This window comes from Pterocles gutturalis, unplaced genomic scaffold (genome assembly GCF_000699245.1).
Source record: "Pterocles gutturalis isolate BGI_N339 unplaced genomic scaffold, ASM69924v1 scaffold23964, whole genome shotgun sequence".
NCBI classification, from domain to species: domain Eukaryota; kingdom Metazoa; phylum Chordata; class Aves; order Pterocliformes; family Pteroclidae; genus Pterocles; species Pterocles gutturalis.
In genome coordinates, this window is record NW_010136390.1 from 1,315 (window position 1) to 14,128 (window position 12,814).

General features: G+C 51.9%; 1 protein-coding gene across 1 annotated transcript in view; it reads left to right on the forward strand.

Annotated features, from left to right (window-relative positions):
* Window positions 1–4,680: 4,680 nt before the first annotated feature.
* SEPN1 (selenoprotein N, 1) overlaps window positions 4,681–12,814 on the forward strand; it is a gene marked incomplete at its 5' end in the record, with an annotated part of 9,856 nt that continues 1,722 nt past the window's right edge. Inside the window, 9 exon segments of the mRNA XM_010082290.1 lie at window positions 4,681–4,798; window positions 5,615–5,745; window positions 6,235–6,447; window positions 7,304–7,428; window positions 8,247–8,384; window positions 9,978–10,059; window positions 10,996–11,184; window positions 12,260–12,365; window positions 12,792–12,814. Of these exon segments, the coding sequence (XP_010080592.1) occupies window positions 4,681–4,798; window positions 5,615–5,745; window positions 6,235–6,447; window positions 7,304–7,428; window positions 8,247–8,384; window positions 9,978–10,059; window positions 10,996–11,184; window positions 12,260–12,365; window positions 12,792–12,814 (1,125 nt within the window).

Genomic DNA, 12,814 nt, shown 5'->3' on the forward strand with positions numbered 1-12,814 from the left:
GTGGCCACCAGGGTTGAGGTGACCACCAGGTATCAGTGGCCACTGGAGCTGAGGTGGCTGTGGCCAGGATGAGGTGACTGCCAGGCATTTGTGGCCACTGGGGGTGAGGTGGTCATTGCTGAGTTGAGGTGACCGCCAGGCATTGGTGGCCATCGGCACTGAGGTGGCCACTGGGGATGTGGTGGCTGTGGCCAGGCTGAGGTGACCACCCAGTAGTTGTGGTCACAGGGCTTGACGTCACCACCAGGCATCAGTGGCCACCAGGGTTGAGGTAGGCACCAGGGTTGAGGTGGGCACCAAGGTTGAGGTGATTGACCACCAGGCATCCAGTGGCCACTGGGGCTGAGGTGGCTGTGGCCAGGCTGAGGTGACTGCCAGGTATTGGTGGCCCCTTGGGAGTGAGGTGGCCATTGCTGGGTTGAGGTGACTGCCAGGCATTGGTGGCCATGGGGATTGAGGTGGCCACTGGGGCTGAGGTTGCTGTGGCCAGGCTGAGGTGATTCCCAGGCATTGTTGGCCACTGGGGCTGAGGTGACTGCCAGGTATCAGTGGCCACAAGCATTGAGGTGACCACCATGCATCAGTGGCCACTGGGCTTGAGGTGACCACCAGGCATTGGTGACCGCTGGGTGTTGAAGTGACCACTGCTGGGCTGAGGTGACCACCAGGCATTGGTGGCCATGGGGGTTGAGGTGGCCACTGGGTGTTGAAGTGACCACTACTGGGCTTGAGGTGACCGCCAGGTATTGGTGGCCACTGGGATTGAGGTAACTGCCAGACATCAATGGCCACTGGGATTGAGGTGGCCACAGGGGCTGAGGTAGCTATCGCCAGGCTGAGGTGACTGCCACGCTTCGATGGCTACTGGGTTGAGGTGGCCACCAGGCTGAGGTGACCATTGAGCTGTGGAACTCACCACACACCAGTGGCTGTGGGCTTGAGGTAGCCACTGCCAGGCTGAGGTTTTGTCGAGCTGTGCTAGATAGCAGGCTTGAGGTGGCCACAGAGATTGTGGTGGTCACAGAGATTGTGGTGGCCACCACCCGTCTGAAACACCCACAGAGCTGTGGTGACCACCAGCCAGCAGCAGTGACCGTGCCCTTGAGCCCAGCTGCTCCCGAGAGAAGAGCTGGGGAGCAACTCCGGCCCTGCTCTTGCCGTAACACTTTGCAGCCCCTCTCGCCGTGGCCTCTGACGGTGTCTTTCCTTCCTGCTTTATTCCCTGTAAAAAAAGGTTCAAAACTCTCAGATGTTTGTGGGATTTTTTCATACTAGAAAGCAGGTCTTGCGTGCCCTGGCTGTAGAAGCAGTGAAAGAATGGAGGGCGTAAGCTGAAAAACAGGAAGAGGTTTTTTTAGGTTTTTTATTGTTCTGAGGTGTTTTGTTTTTTTTTAAATTGGGCTGATTGACATTGGTTTTGATTGTCGTCCGTATAATTCAAAGGACTGCTGCGGGCTTTGGATAAAGCACACCTTTGTGAAAGATTGTACTCCCCGGACTCTTTGCTTCAGCGCGCATCCTTGAACATCTAAAGGTTGGCAGAGAAGAGCAGACTTCTTGTTCTTGATATTCCTAGAGTAAAAAGACAAGTGTTTTTAAAGGATGCCTCTTCTCTTTGTCTCTTCTTGCATTGCAAAAAACGGGAAAATGGCTCAAAGCAGTTAATTAGAAGAATTCTGCCGGCAGGGACGGAAGGGTCAGGACAGTCCTTCACAGGCTGGTGAGAGGATCTCAGCCCTGCCTGACACGAAGCCAGGTCTTCTGGAGGTTTTCTTTTTTCTAGAGGACGCTGTGACTGGGCATTGCTGGAGAGGAGAACAAAATGGGAACTGCCCAAGGTTTTATTTTTCCTTGTCTTGTTTAAAGCATATGTCTTGTCTCTTTCTATGGAAATGTTTATTTAGCTAAACAACCCACAAGCAGGTGGGAGAAGAAAACTCTTTGTGAAAACCACAACTCTCCTACTCTACAAAAAGACTGAAAAAGCTCAGTCTTGCTCCTCTGGCACGAGCAGGGAAACTTTTTATTTCTTACCATCTCAGATTAGAAAGAGGAAAGAAAAAAACCGCAATCCCTGGAGAGCTTTCTTTAACGTGAGTGTTATCAGAAAGCAAAAGGCCAAGCCCTGACATCTCTCTCCCCTTTTAAACATAATTTTTGTCATCCCTTTTGACTGAGCGCAGCAGGCCTGCCGTGTGCTCTGCAGACGTCTTTGTTCCTCCGTGGTTGGGGTCTTATCTCTGGCCCGGTGGGCGCTTCCTGCGGTCCCGGTGTGGGTGGGGCTGTGCGGAGGGGCTCACGCAACGCTGCCACCGAGCTGCTGCGCTTTGTGAAATGAATGTTTCCGAAGGGAGCGGTCTGCCCTGCAGGGCCGTGCAGAGCTGTGCAGGGCTGCCTGGAGCACGCCTTTGCTGGGGAAGCGGCTGTTTGAACCGGCTCTGGGGCGGGCAGCGTCGCCTGGAGCGGGCAGGAGCCCGGCACCAGTCCTGTTAGCGGGGAGGCTGCATTCAGCCGGCTGCTGGCATGCATGCGAGATGTGCGTACGCACAGACTTTGCCTGACAGTGAAGTTACCGTATTTCCGGCCAGTTGCAGTTGTAAGAATAATTATCTGGTGGTCCTGCAGCTGGTGGGCTTTCAGTGCTTAACCAATGTGAAAATGCAGGTTGAGGGGACGGGAGCATGCTCTCAGTTGGGGGCTGTGGATTCATTTGTGGATGCTAACATCCGACACCAGGCTCTTGTGTTCCCCCCTTTGCGTCCTGCTGTCCCAGATGCTGTCAGAGATGTTTGTCTGTACATGTGGGGCATAACTGGTTCCCTTTCTGCCTCCAGCCCTGTTAAGGAAACAATCGTCACTTTTTCCTAGTACACCAGCAGGCAGTCTAACCAACTAAAAACTTTGTCGCTCGTTTGCCTCCCATCCCTTGAGGTCCGCGTCTGTGAAGTGCAAAGAGAGACTCTAAAAGATTCATCAGCAGGGAATCGCCATCAGCAGGGAATCGCCGATGCGCTCGCTGTAGGGAGGACTAGGAAATGGACCGTCTCTTCAGAGCTCAGCGCGCATCCAGGACAGCCTCCTCTGCGGAGGAGGACACCATCCTGCGCTCCCGCACGCTTCCCTGCGCCGTCAGCCGGCTCCCAGGCAGTGAGCGATCGCACGGGCCCTGACGAGGTTAATGCGTTACGTGCCGTGCATGAGCAAGATCTGGAGACTAGAGGGGCACCTGGCTGTCAGGGAACAGGGCAGTTCCTCTAGAAAATGTTGTTATCTACTTATAGGGCCAAGAATGCGTGTCCCCGTTCATTTGGGGAACAAAGGCACAGCTTTGGCCCCAAGAACGTGGGCAGTCCAGAGTGGGTTGTTCCTGTGCGTAGATACCCAACCATCTTGTTCCTCCGTGCCTTTTTTCAGCTGTGTCGTTCCTGCGTGCTCCCCTCCTCATCTTCCCTCAGCCCTGTCTGCATCCAGATCTCTGGTTTGTATTCCAGGGCCTTTATTTCTGTCTGTCTCTGTCCCGAAACTGCCCCGGAAGGCTCTTAAGCGCTTCTGTTGCTGCAGTTGATGGAAGCGAAGCCTTCCAGGCTGCATTAGTGCTGCTTCAGGCTGGCAGGCAACAGATGGAAAATAAACTAGTTCAGGAGCTCTGGGGATGGTAATGGTGCTGCAGGCGATGGAGAATAAACACGGTTAAAGAGCAGAATACAGAGTATTTATCCTTGCAGCTTCAGGCTGTTACTGGGGTGGCAGGAGGCGCTGCCCCAAACGGTGGGTCAGAGGGGATGCGCCGCAGGCTGGCTGGCGGTGATGTGGTTTGTCTGACTGGTTATGTCTCCCTCTTCCTCTCACACCGACCTGGAGCTCTCTTCTTCTGCCGACAAGTTGTCCCCTTCCCTTCAGTGCTGAGTGCTGCGAGTGGAAATGACGAGAAGAATCTAGAGCCTTTCTGAGGCTGCTCTAAGGGAGACGGTTTCAGTGGTGGTTTCCACTGGGTGGGCTTTGCAGAGGGAGAAACTGAGGCACAGGATGGCTGGGATTGTGCAGATGTTTCTGGAGGAGACTGTGGGATTTATGGCTCCCCGATGTATGGCAGGATGGGTAGGCAGTGCTCCCCACGGAGCGAGGGGCTGGGATGCCTCCTGTCCGGAGGCTGGAGACTTGGAGAGCAGCCAAGAGCATGGCAGTTGTGCACAGTAACGTTGGTGTGGATCTCAGCACAGGTTTAAGTTGTTTTCTGTAGAGATGCAAGGGCTCGGCTCATTTCCTTTGTGTTTTTGTAATGTGGGGAGTTTTGTCTTTGACTGCCTTTGTTTCACTGCACATCGGTTAATTACAGAAATCACAATATCCGGGTGCCCAGAATTTCTGGAGGTTCAGGACTAACCATCTGGAAAAAGTTGGGAATTTTTCTAACAAAAGACTTTGAGGCTGAGTCTGAGCAAATGATTCAGTTTGAATTACTCGGCCAGATGTAGTTTTAACACGCTCATGCCAATGGTTCCTGGACACCGATCCCTGTTGTAAATAGCACAAAATCCTGCCAAGGGGCGTTAAATCTTTCGATTTAATGGCTTTGGTTGTGGGCTGGAAAGAATGCAAATTAACTCTGAAGCTGAGAGTGGCGGGAGTGTGTTTCTGCGAGAGCTTGGAATGAAATCTCACCTCTTCTTCCCCAACTAGGAGCTGGCACTGAAGTCTTTGGGAAGTGAGGGGCTGTTTCTCTTTTCTTCTCTGGACACAAACAATGATTTGTACCTCAGCCCGGAAGAGTTCAAGCCGATAGCTGAGAAGCTGACGGGTAGGTAGCTGTCTGCCTTGCAGAGCTCTCTCTGCAGAGACCGAGTAAAAGCTGAAGATAATGCACTCCGCAGTTTTTATTCATGTCTCTTTTTTTTTTTCTGGGTGCTGTTTTGGGTCTTATTTACATGAAGAGAGGCTGCTGAGCTTTCCGTGTTTTGAAAAGGCTTAAGCACTAGCCATCACTTTCACAAAGTAGAGTTTTTATAAGACTGAAGATCCCATTGCTGGACTAGCAAAGTGCAGAAGTTACTTTGTCTAGTGCTTAAAGGGGATTTGGGATGGGTGAATGCAACAACTACAGCTCATCCCAGGCTTGGCCAAAACTATTAGTGAGTCGCAGGGTTTCATTCATACGCTCCTCTGGCTGTAGTGGTCGATAGCAGTTGTGAGAGATGATGTTTGGAGACTGTCGGCATGCGGCAAATGTCTCTTGGTGGTGCCAAGCAGGAAGAAGCGTGGAGATTATAATGTACAGGAGGGCTTACGCTGCAGTGGAAATACAGACAGTTGTCTGCTCGAGCTGTAATGAATTGGCTGAAGTGCGTGTTCTGATCCCCCCGAGGTGACACGAGACTGCTTAACAGAGCTGTGGGGGTTAGAGAGTCGTCCGCTGAAAGGAGGGCTCCCCTTTAATTCCTGCAGCAAAGCTGGTCTCTGGGGTGGGTCTGGGTTCTGCCGCTGCATACAGCATAGGGAGGGGTGGGAAGCTCCCAGGTCCTCCTGGATTTGCCGGGATAAATGTGTAATTATTTTACAATTGCTTAAAAGGAGAGGGAGGGGAAACAGCTGCTTAAATTTCTGTGTCTTTGTCTAGGGGTTGCTCCCATCTCAGAATTTGAAGAGGAGGAGACGCCTGATGCAAGCGGGGAGACGTTGTCCATTGTGGCAAAATTCCAGCCTTTGGTCATGGAAACAATGACGAAGAGCAAAGATGGTTTCTTGGGAGTAGGTATCGTGCAGGATGTGTGTGGCCAGAAATTCTGCTATAAACACGTCCTGTGGGCTGGTCACATCAGCTGGAATAAGGGCTAGCATGTTGGGAGGGGAAGATGGTCTCACTCGAGCCCGTGGGATTTGCTTTGATGAGCAAGCTCACTGCTTGCTGCAGCGTTTCGTTGTTCTCAGTGCACTCAGCAGCACTGTGCCCCAATTAACGGGCCCTTCCTGGGCAGCTCGAGGCAGAGATGAGAGGTGGCTGTCCTGGAGCTAATTCCAAAAGCGGTGCTGTTACATGGGGTGTTCCCCTCTCTCCCCTTTCCTATTACTCACGTAACTGAAAGTTGACAGAACTACCTGGTGGTGCCTGGGGTGGCAGGAAGAATTTAAAACATGGTATATTTTTCCCCCCCTTCTCCAAAGCCTGCTTACATCCATCAGCACTACTGCACGTTTGAAGAGTCTGGGCTAGGCTCTGATAGTGTCTTTTGTTCACAGATTTCTCACGTCGCTCTGTCTGGGCTGAGGAATTGGACTGCCCCAGCAGCCCCTATGAGCACAATGCTTGCCAGGCAGTTCAAAGCCTTTCTTCCTCCAAAGAATAAACTGGATCTTGGGGATCCGTGGTGGATAATTCCTAGTGAATTGAACATCTTCACTGGCTATCTTTCCAACAACAGATTTTACCCTCCACCTCCCAAGGGCAAAGAGGTGAGATATGAAACTCAATTTCTCTGTAGCAGGGAGATAGTTTGTGTAAATGTTCTGCCTTATAGCCCAGATGAATCGCAGGAGTCCCTACAGCAGACAAGGCTATTGCGTTATGTCTCCCTGGACTTTCTAAGGGAGCAAAAAGGCTGCAGCATACAGGCAGGAGCACCGTCTCCTAAATTGGAGATAAAACTGAAAGCAGGCAAAAGCTCTGGGTCTCTGTCATGGCCAGATGAAGCCACTTGAGCAATTTCGTCTTGCTTTGTTTAAGTGTTTGGGTTTTTTGTCTGGTCTCTCCTGGACGGGGAGGGGAGAGGGTTGTTCAGAAAGCACTGGTATGAAGTGATCGTGCCTTGTGGAGCAGCTGCCGAGTGCTACCCCAGCGGTGAGCGTTTCATTGACAAGTGAAACGATGTGTATACACAGTTTGTAAAGCCAGGCGTGTGTATCGCTCTCCCCCTGGGTGCCCGGGTAGGTGTTAGCGATCACATAGCTGATATACCTCCGCAGCCTGGTGTGTTTATTGATTGCATGCCCACTCGTTCAAAGTCTTAAGTAGTATTGATGGAGGCAGCCTCGTAGATCAGTTTACCGTACTCAGACATTTAACCGACTGGGATGATGGAAACTTGCAAGCAATGGGAATAGCATAAAAAGCGTGGCAGGTGGATTTATTTTTAAAAGCAGTCTCTTGCTTTATCTCCTTGTTTTGCGATTACGTAGGTCTCCGAGCTGATTTTTAAGTCACAGCCGTTCTCTTGTTTTCATGATCTGGAGGGGAGTCACTTTGGAGCTGCAGCTGACCTGCCCTGGCAGAACTGTTCTCATTTTTGCTCTCTTGCAATTCTTTCTCTAGATCATAATCCACAAGCTTTTGAGCATGTTCCACCCACGCCCCTTTGTCAAAACCCGCTTTGCTCCCCAGGGAGCTGTGGCCTGCATCCAAGCCATCAGCACCTTCTACTACACCATAGCATTCAGGTAAGGCCATGGGCCCGGGGTGCTAGAGGGGGGCTTGGGGGCACTTCTGAATTTATTCCGTATCTCAGGGGAGTGGAGAAGGCTGCTGTGAGCCTGTGGCAGAGAGCACATGTGTCACTGCCTGCGCAGTTGTGTTCCCAAGCAAGATGAGATGTGTCCTGGCTAGGAGGGAGGCGAGGCAGTTGGGGGAAGCGGGTGGTTCACAGCCAGCTCTTGCCTGTGTGTGATGCTTTGGTGACACCCGAAGAGCACACCTGTGCTCCCAGTGTCACCAAGGCCCTGGTGAGGCAGGGACCGTTGCCCAGATGCCGGACAGCAGCTATTCTCCATCACCTTTGGTTTGGAGCTATCCCTGGCTGAAAGGGGAGAGTCTGATTAACAAGAAATCTTTTCAATTTTGGTTAACCAGGGGGTGGAGTGCCTTTCCAAGGGGGAGCCTGGGGAATTGTTCTCTTGTTTTCCTGGGACTGTTACACACAGGTTTTATTTGCCTGATCAAGCTGAGAGGGTGGCTGAGCGGGTCTTAGTCTGTTCCTGTGTTTCAAGGAATTATGATGTTATTTATCCTTCCTGCACGGACATTTCCTGCCCAGTTCCAAAAGGCATCAATATCGGGGATGATCCTGACCCAGGGGATCTGCTCCAGTCTTTTATCCTCTTCATTGTGTGACATGAAAAGCTTTTTGAACTGAACCTCTGCCCCAGTTTAGCTTCGTAATTTCTGGTGCCTGGAGATAACTTCTCCCTGCTGTCATCTGCAATGCATGATCCATTCTGTCCTCCCGGCACTGCAGCTGATGTCTCCTTTCTCATTTCAGGATCCACGCTGAGTTTCAGCTGAACGAGCCACCAGACTTCCCCTTCTGGTTTTCCCCAGGCCAGTTCACAGGTCACATCATCCTCTCCAAGGATGCTTCCCATGTGCGAGAGTTTAAGCTCTTTGTCCCTAACAACAGGTACGGCTGTTCCTCTCTCTTCCTGGGTGCTGAACAGACTCGAGGATTGCTGTAAATGGGGCCCAGTGGAACCCAGGGGCTCTGGGACCCTTTCCTGTGCAGGAGTGGGGGCCATGCATGGGGGGAGGCTGGGGGTCTCTTTTTTTATGGAGATACGAGTGTGGTGACAGCTCTGTCCCTTGCAGCTTGTGGGCATCCTGGCCCATGCAGGGAAGGCAGATCTGCAGCCTGAGCTCTGGGCAGGCTGGTTCTGCTGATTGCTTATCTATGTTCCCCACACATCCTTCTCTGCCAGCGGTCATCACGGTCATCGTGTTCTCAATTTTGTAGATAAAAGTTGCTCCCTAAACTGTTCCTGATGCAATTTTTCAGGAATAGCTCTGTTTATCAACAGGTCTGAGGGGCATCTGGCTTGGGAGGGGCAGGGAAGGACAAGGGCAGAGGTTGCTGGGGACACGGAGCCTGGGCTTGGCAATGGATGTCCTTGCACAGCCTGGCTGCAGCTGAACATCCAAACCTGAGCTGTCCTGTGCCAAACCGCTTGGTACCTGCGGGCACATGGGAGGACACACATGGATGGGGAATTTCAATTGTCCTGATACTGCCCTAGGGACAGGCGGCAGCTTCTTTGTTAGTAGCACTGCTGCAAGCACTGCTCCCCCTGCCCTGTCCCCACAGTCCCTGGCTGTGGCAGGGGCTCTCGCAGTTGTCCGATACCTGTTGCAAGCTGCAGAAGGCTCCTCGGGTGTGTGAGGGATGAGCTCATGCTTTTCAGCCCAATCCCTGGAAAATCTGAGTGAACTGAGCACTGCAGTTGCCTGTAAAACTGGCAAATGCATCTCTACTAGTCGCTGAGGTTCCCTGGCCCATTTCAAGGTCTGATTTACTCACCAGTAACTGTCCCTTGGTACTTGGAGGGTGGGAGGAGACGGGCAGGGTGTGGAGAGCAGCCCCTGGCAATCCCTGTGCCTGGCTTAAAGCGCTGAAGTTCAGCAAAGCCTGATGCTCTTGCTTCAACATATTTTTTGCTTGGTATCTCACAGGTTAAGGTTTTGTGTGCATAGCTTCTCACTAGCTCATTCCTAAAATGGCAAGCAGCTGGAAGCATTTCAGGGGAGAAAAAGCTTCAAATCTCTTTGCCCATGACGGCTGGAGTGAAAATTCTATTATAACATTACCCTGGCGACTCAATCCCTATGGCTCTGTCAGCACATTTGTTACAGCAAGCAGACGCTTACAGCTCTGCCAGCAACTCCTTACAAAAGCCTTTTGCTTCCAAAAAAACACTTTTAAGCAGGATTAGAATGTGCAAGTTAAGTGCTGGGAAAGAAGGGGCAGCAAAGACACCTCTCTCTTCCTTACAGTACCCAAAGGTGTGAGCGCATTTGCCCAGAGTGCTGCATGGGTGCCTGGGCCCTGATCCAGCAGGGATCTGGTGTTGCTGGTCCTGTGCAGGGAACACGGTGATCTCCAGGAGCTCTGGGCTTCAGCGCTAACCCTGCAAGAAGGGCACTGGGTGTTCTCATTTGTTTGGGGTTTTCCGTACACAGCGTTAGCCTTGGTGGCTCTGAATGTCTCCGGTTCGCCTTGCAGGTCTCTGAACGTCGATATGGAGTGGCTGTACGGGGCAAGTGAGAGCAGCAACATGGAAGTGGATATCGGTTACCTGCCTCAGGTCTGTAGTCGCTTTCAGTCCTCCATGTGTGTGCAGTATCTCAGCAGGGATTTATACTGCCGTGGCCCTGAGCTGTGTAACCTCGGTTATCCCTCTTCATTGAACATTCCAGTACAACAATATAATCCCTGTGGATCTGTGTGTGTCCTCTGCAGCACCGTGCCTCCCTGTTGCCAGTTCTTGTGGTGGGGTTTTTTTCCTCTGTGTGGGTTGAATCCTAAACCCCTGGAGTCATGTGACTTTCAATTTTTATAAAAGGAAAGACAGGGACAAAGGGGGACATTGGGAGCTGATCTGAGCCCAGAGGGGTGTATGAGCAACAGTGTGTCTGAATTTAGAAACTGCATGAGGTTATTCCTCTGTTTTGTGGTAATCCCAGCTCTTGGGACAGGAAACATGTCAGGATTTTGAATGCCTGAATTTAACAATCCCGTTTTCTCCTAAACTAGATCCATGGTTCTTTTTAATTGCCAAAAGTCAGGAAAAGAGATTTAGAAAATAATTTCAGATGCACCAGAACACTGAAGTACAGGGATGCTCCTGCACAGCTTTCCCTCTTCCACCCTCTTGTGGCTGGCCAGGGCTGTGTGAGGGCTCTCCTGGTGATAGAACTTCAGACTAGCCCTGCAGATCCCAATGGTTTTAAGGATCTGGTGTGCCACAGTCAAAAATCTCCCCCAGGAAGGCGGGAACACAGAGTGAACTGGTCTCTTGCATTTCTAATCTAGCGAGCACAGTCAGGACAGAAGCCAAAGAAAATGAAGTTGTTTTCCTGCCATTCCCCAATAAAACCCATCCGCAGCGGGTAAAGCGCAGCTCCAGGAGACAACAGATCAAGCTGCACAGTCTTTATTTTACATCTTTTTCCTGTCCTGGAGTACAGAAAAAACAAGTGGGATATCTGCAATGTCCAATTCTCAGCCTGTTCTCCTGCAGATGGAGCTGGAATCAACAGGGCCTTCAGTCCCTTCTGTGATCCACGACGAGAACGGGAATGTGATTGACAGCAGGGATCCCTCAGGGGAGCCCATTCAGTTTGTGTTCGAAGAGATCACCTGGCAGCGGGAAATCCCCTGGGAGGAGGCAGCCCAGAAGCTGGAAGTGGCCATGTATCCATTTAAGAAGGTGAGGAAGGCGCTGGGCTCTTCCTTAGCGTGTTTATTTGGGGCAGGTCACCCTCCCTGAGATGTCCAGTCCCGAGGAGCAGCAGAAACCAGAGGCCACAACCTGATGAGCATTCAGAGCAGTGAGAGGGTCTCCCAGCTCCGTGTGTGCCTCCCAGGCAGTGCGTGTGTGGCTTGACGGGCTTCCAGTTTCCAGATGAGGGAGGACAGCATCTCTGAAAGGCCGTCTGGGGTCGCGCAGCAGCACAGGCAGGAGCAAAGCCTAGATGTCATGTGTCCCTGGCTTGCATTGTAAATGTTGGCTCATCCTCCCCTCCTCTTATCAGTAGCTGCCGATGCGATTTCTGAGTGAAGCAGGTAATTGCGCTGCTTACAAATGGTTTTCCTCTGGCATTACTTTTGCAACGTTCAGCTACCTTTGGACCAAGCTTTCCTTATCAGCAGAAAACAGACAATCCGCCTGTGCCTCTGCATCCCGCAGTGAGACACAAATTTATAGCATTGGGTGACCCAAACTATTTAACATGCCAGCAGCCTGTGGAGCAGATGGCTACTGCCTGTCTCTGCCTCCTTGGCTGAAGGGACACATTTCAAAGGCTGCCTCCTTTTGCCTGAGCTTACAAATGTCCCTTTGAGCTGCCAAGATGTTAATAACGTTCCCTTCATTTGAGCGATTGGAACAATTTCTGTGCAGGGTCCCTCACAGCCAGTTTTCAGGGCATTTCAGTGAGGTTTTGTAATAAATATCTCCAGGCCAGATTTCCTCGGCTGCCGAAGTGCCTTTGCAGACAGCCTGCCCGCAGTTGTGCAGATGCTGACTGCAGCGTGTGAAGAAGGGGCTCTGCAGGTGCTGGTAACAGCCCACGTGCTGTGAAGGGCTCACTGCAATCTCACCGGGAGATGAAGTTGCCGTTGGGGAGAGCACCACTTGTTATTTGATTTAATCTGCAGGATCGAGCGCAGAGTAAACTCTGTGTGTCACCTGGGGGATGTGGCAGGTCTGGTTCCTTCAGACCCAGCTCATATTTGAGATGGGCTGCTCTGTGTCTGTTCTCAAGCTGTGTCTCTGCCTCCAGGTCTCCTATCTTCCCTTCACACAAGCTTTCGAGAGAGCAAAAGCAGAAAAAAAGCTGGTGCACTCGATCCTGCTGTGGGGTGCCTTGGACGACCAGTCCTGCTGAGGTGAGGATGTTCCCAGGGTGGCTGGAGGAATGATGTGCAAGGAACTCGCATGCCGCATTGGGCAGGAGCGATGGGTGGGAGAGGGGCAGGTATCTTTAGTTCTATCGGCCTCCAGCACGGCATAAACAGCAAGAGACACTCAGGGTGGACCCGCAGGGCCTGATGCTTTCCCAAATGCACCAAACCAGTCAGGCCTCCGCGGCAAGCTTGTCCTGGTCCTTCTGGTGCCGTGCAGGTGGCTGGGGTGTGCGCTGGTGAGTGCAGCACACACGGGAAACAATAAGCTGTGGAAAACTGCCAACAGAGGAGAAAAAAAGACAGGGGGCTGGGCTGGGGGGACCCTAAGCCATCTGGGTGGCATCAAATATGGCAACGATCAGCTCAGGAAATGCAGCAAACCACTGTCTGCCTCTCTTCCTGTGCCAGGTTCGGGGCGAACTCTCCGGGAG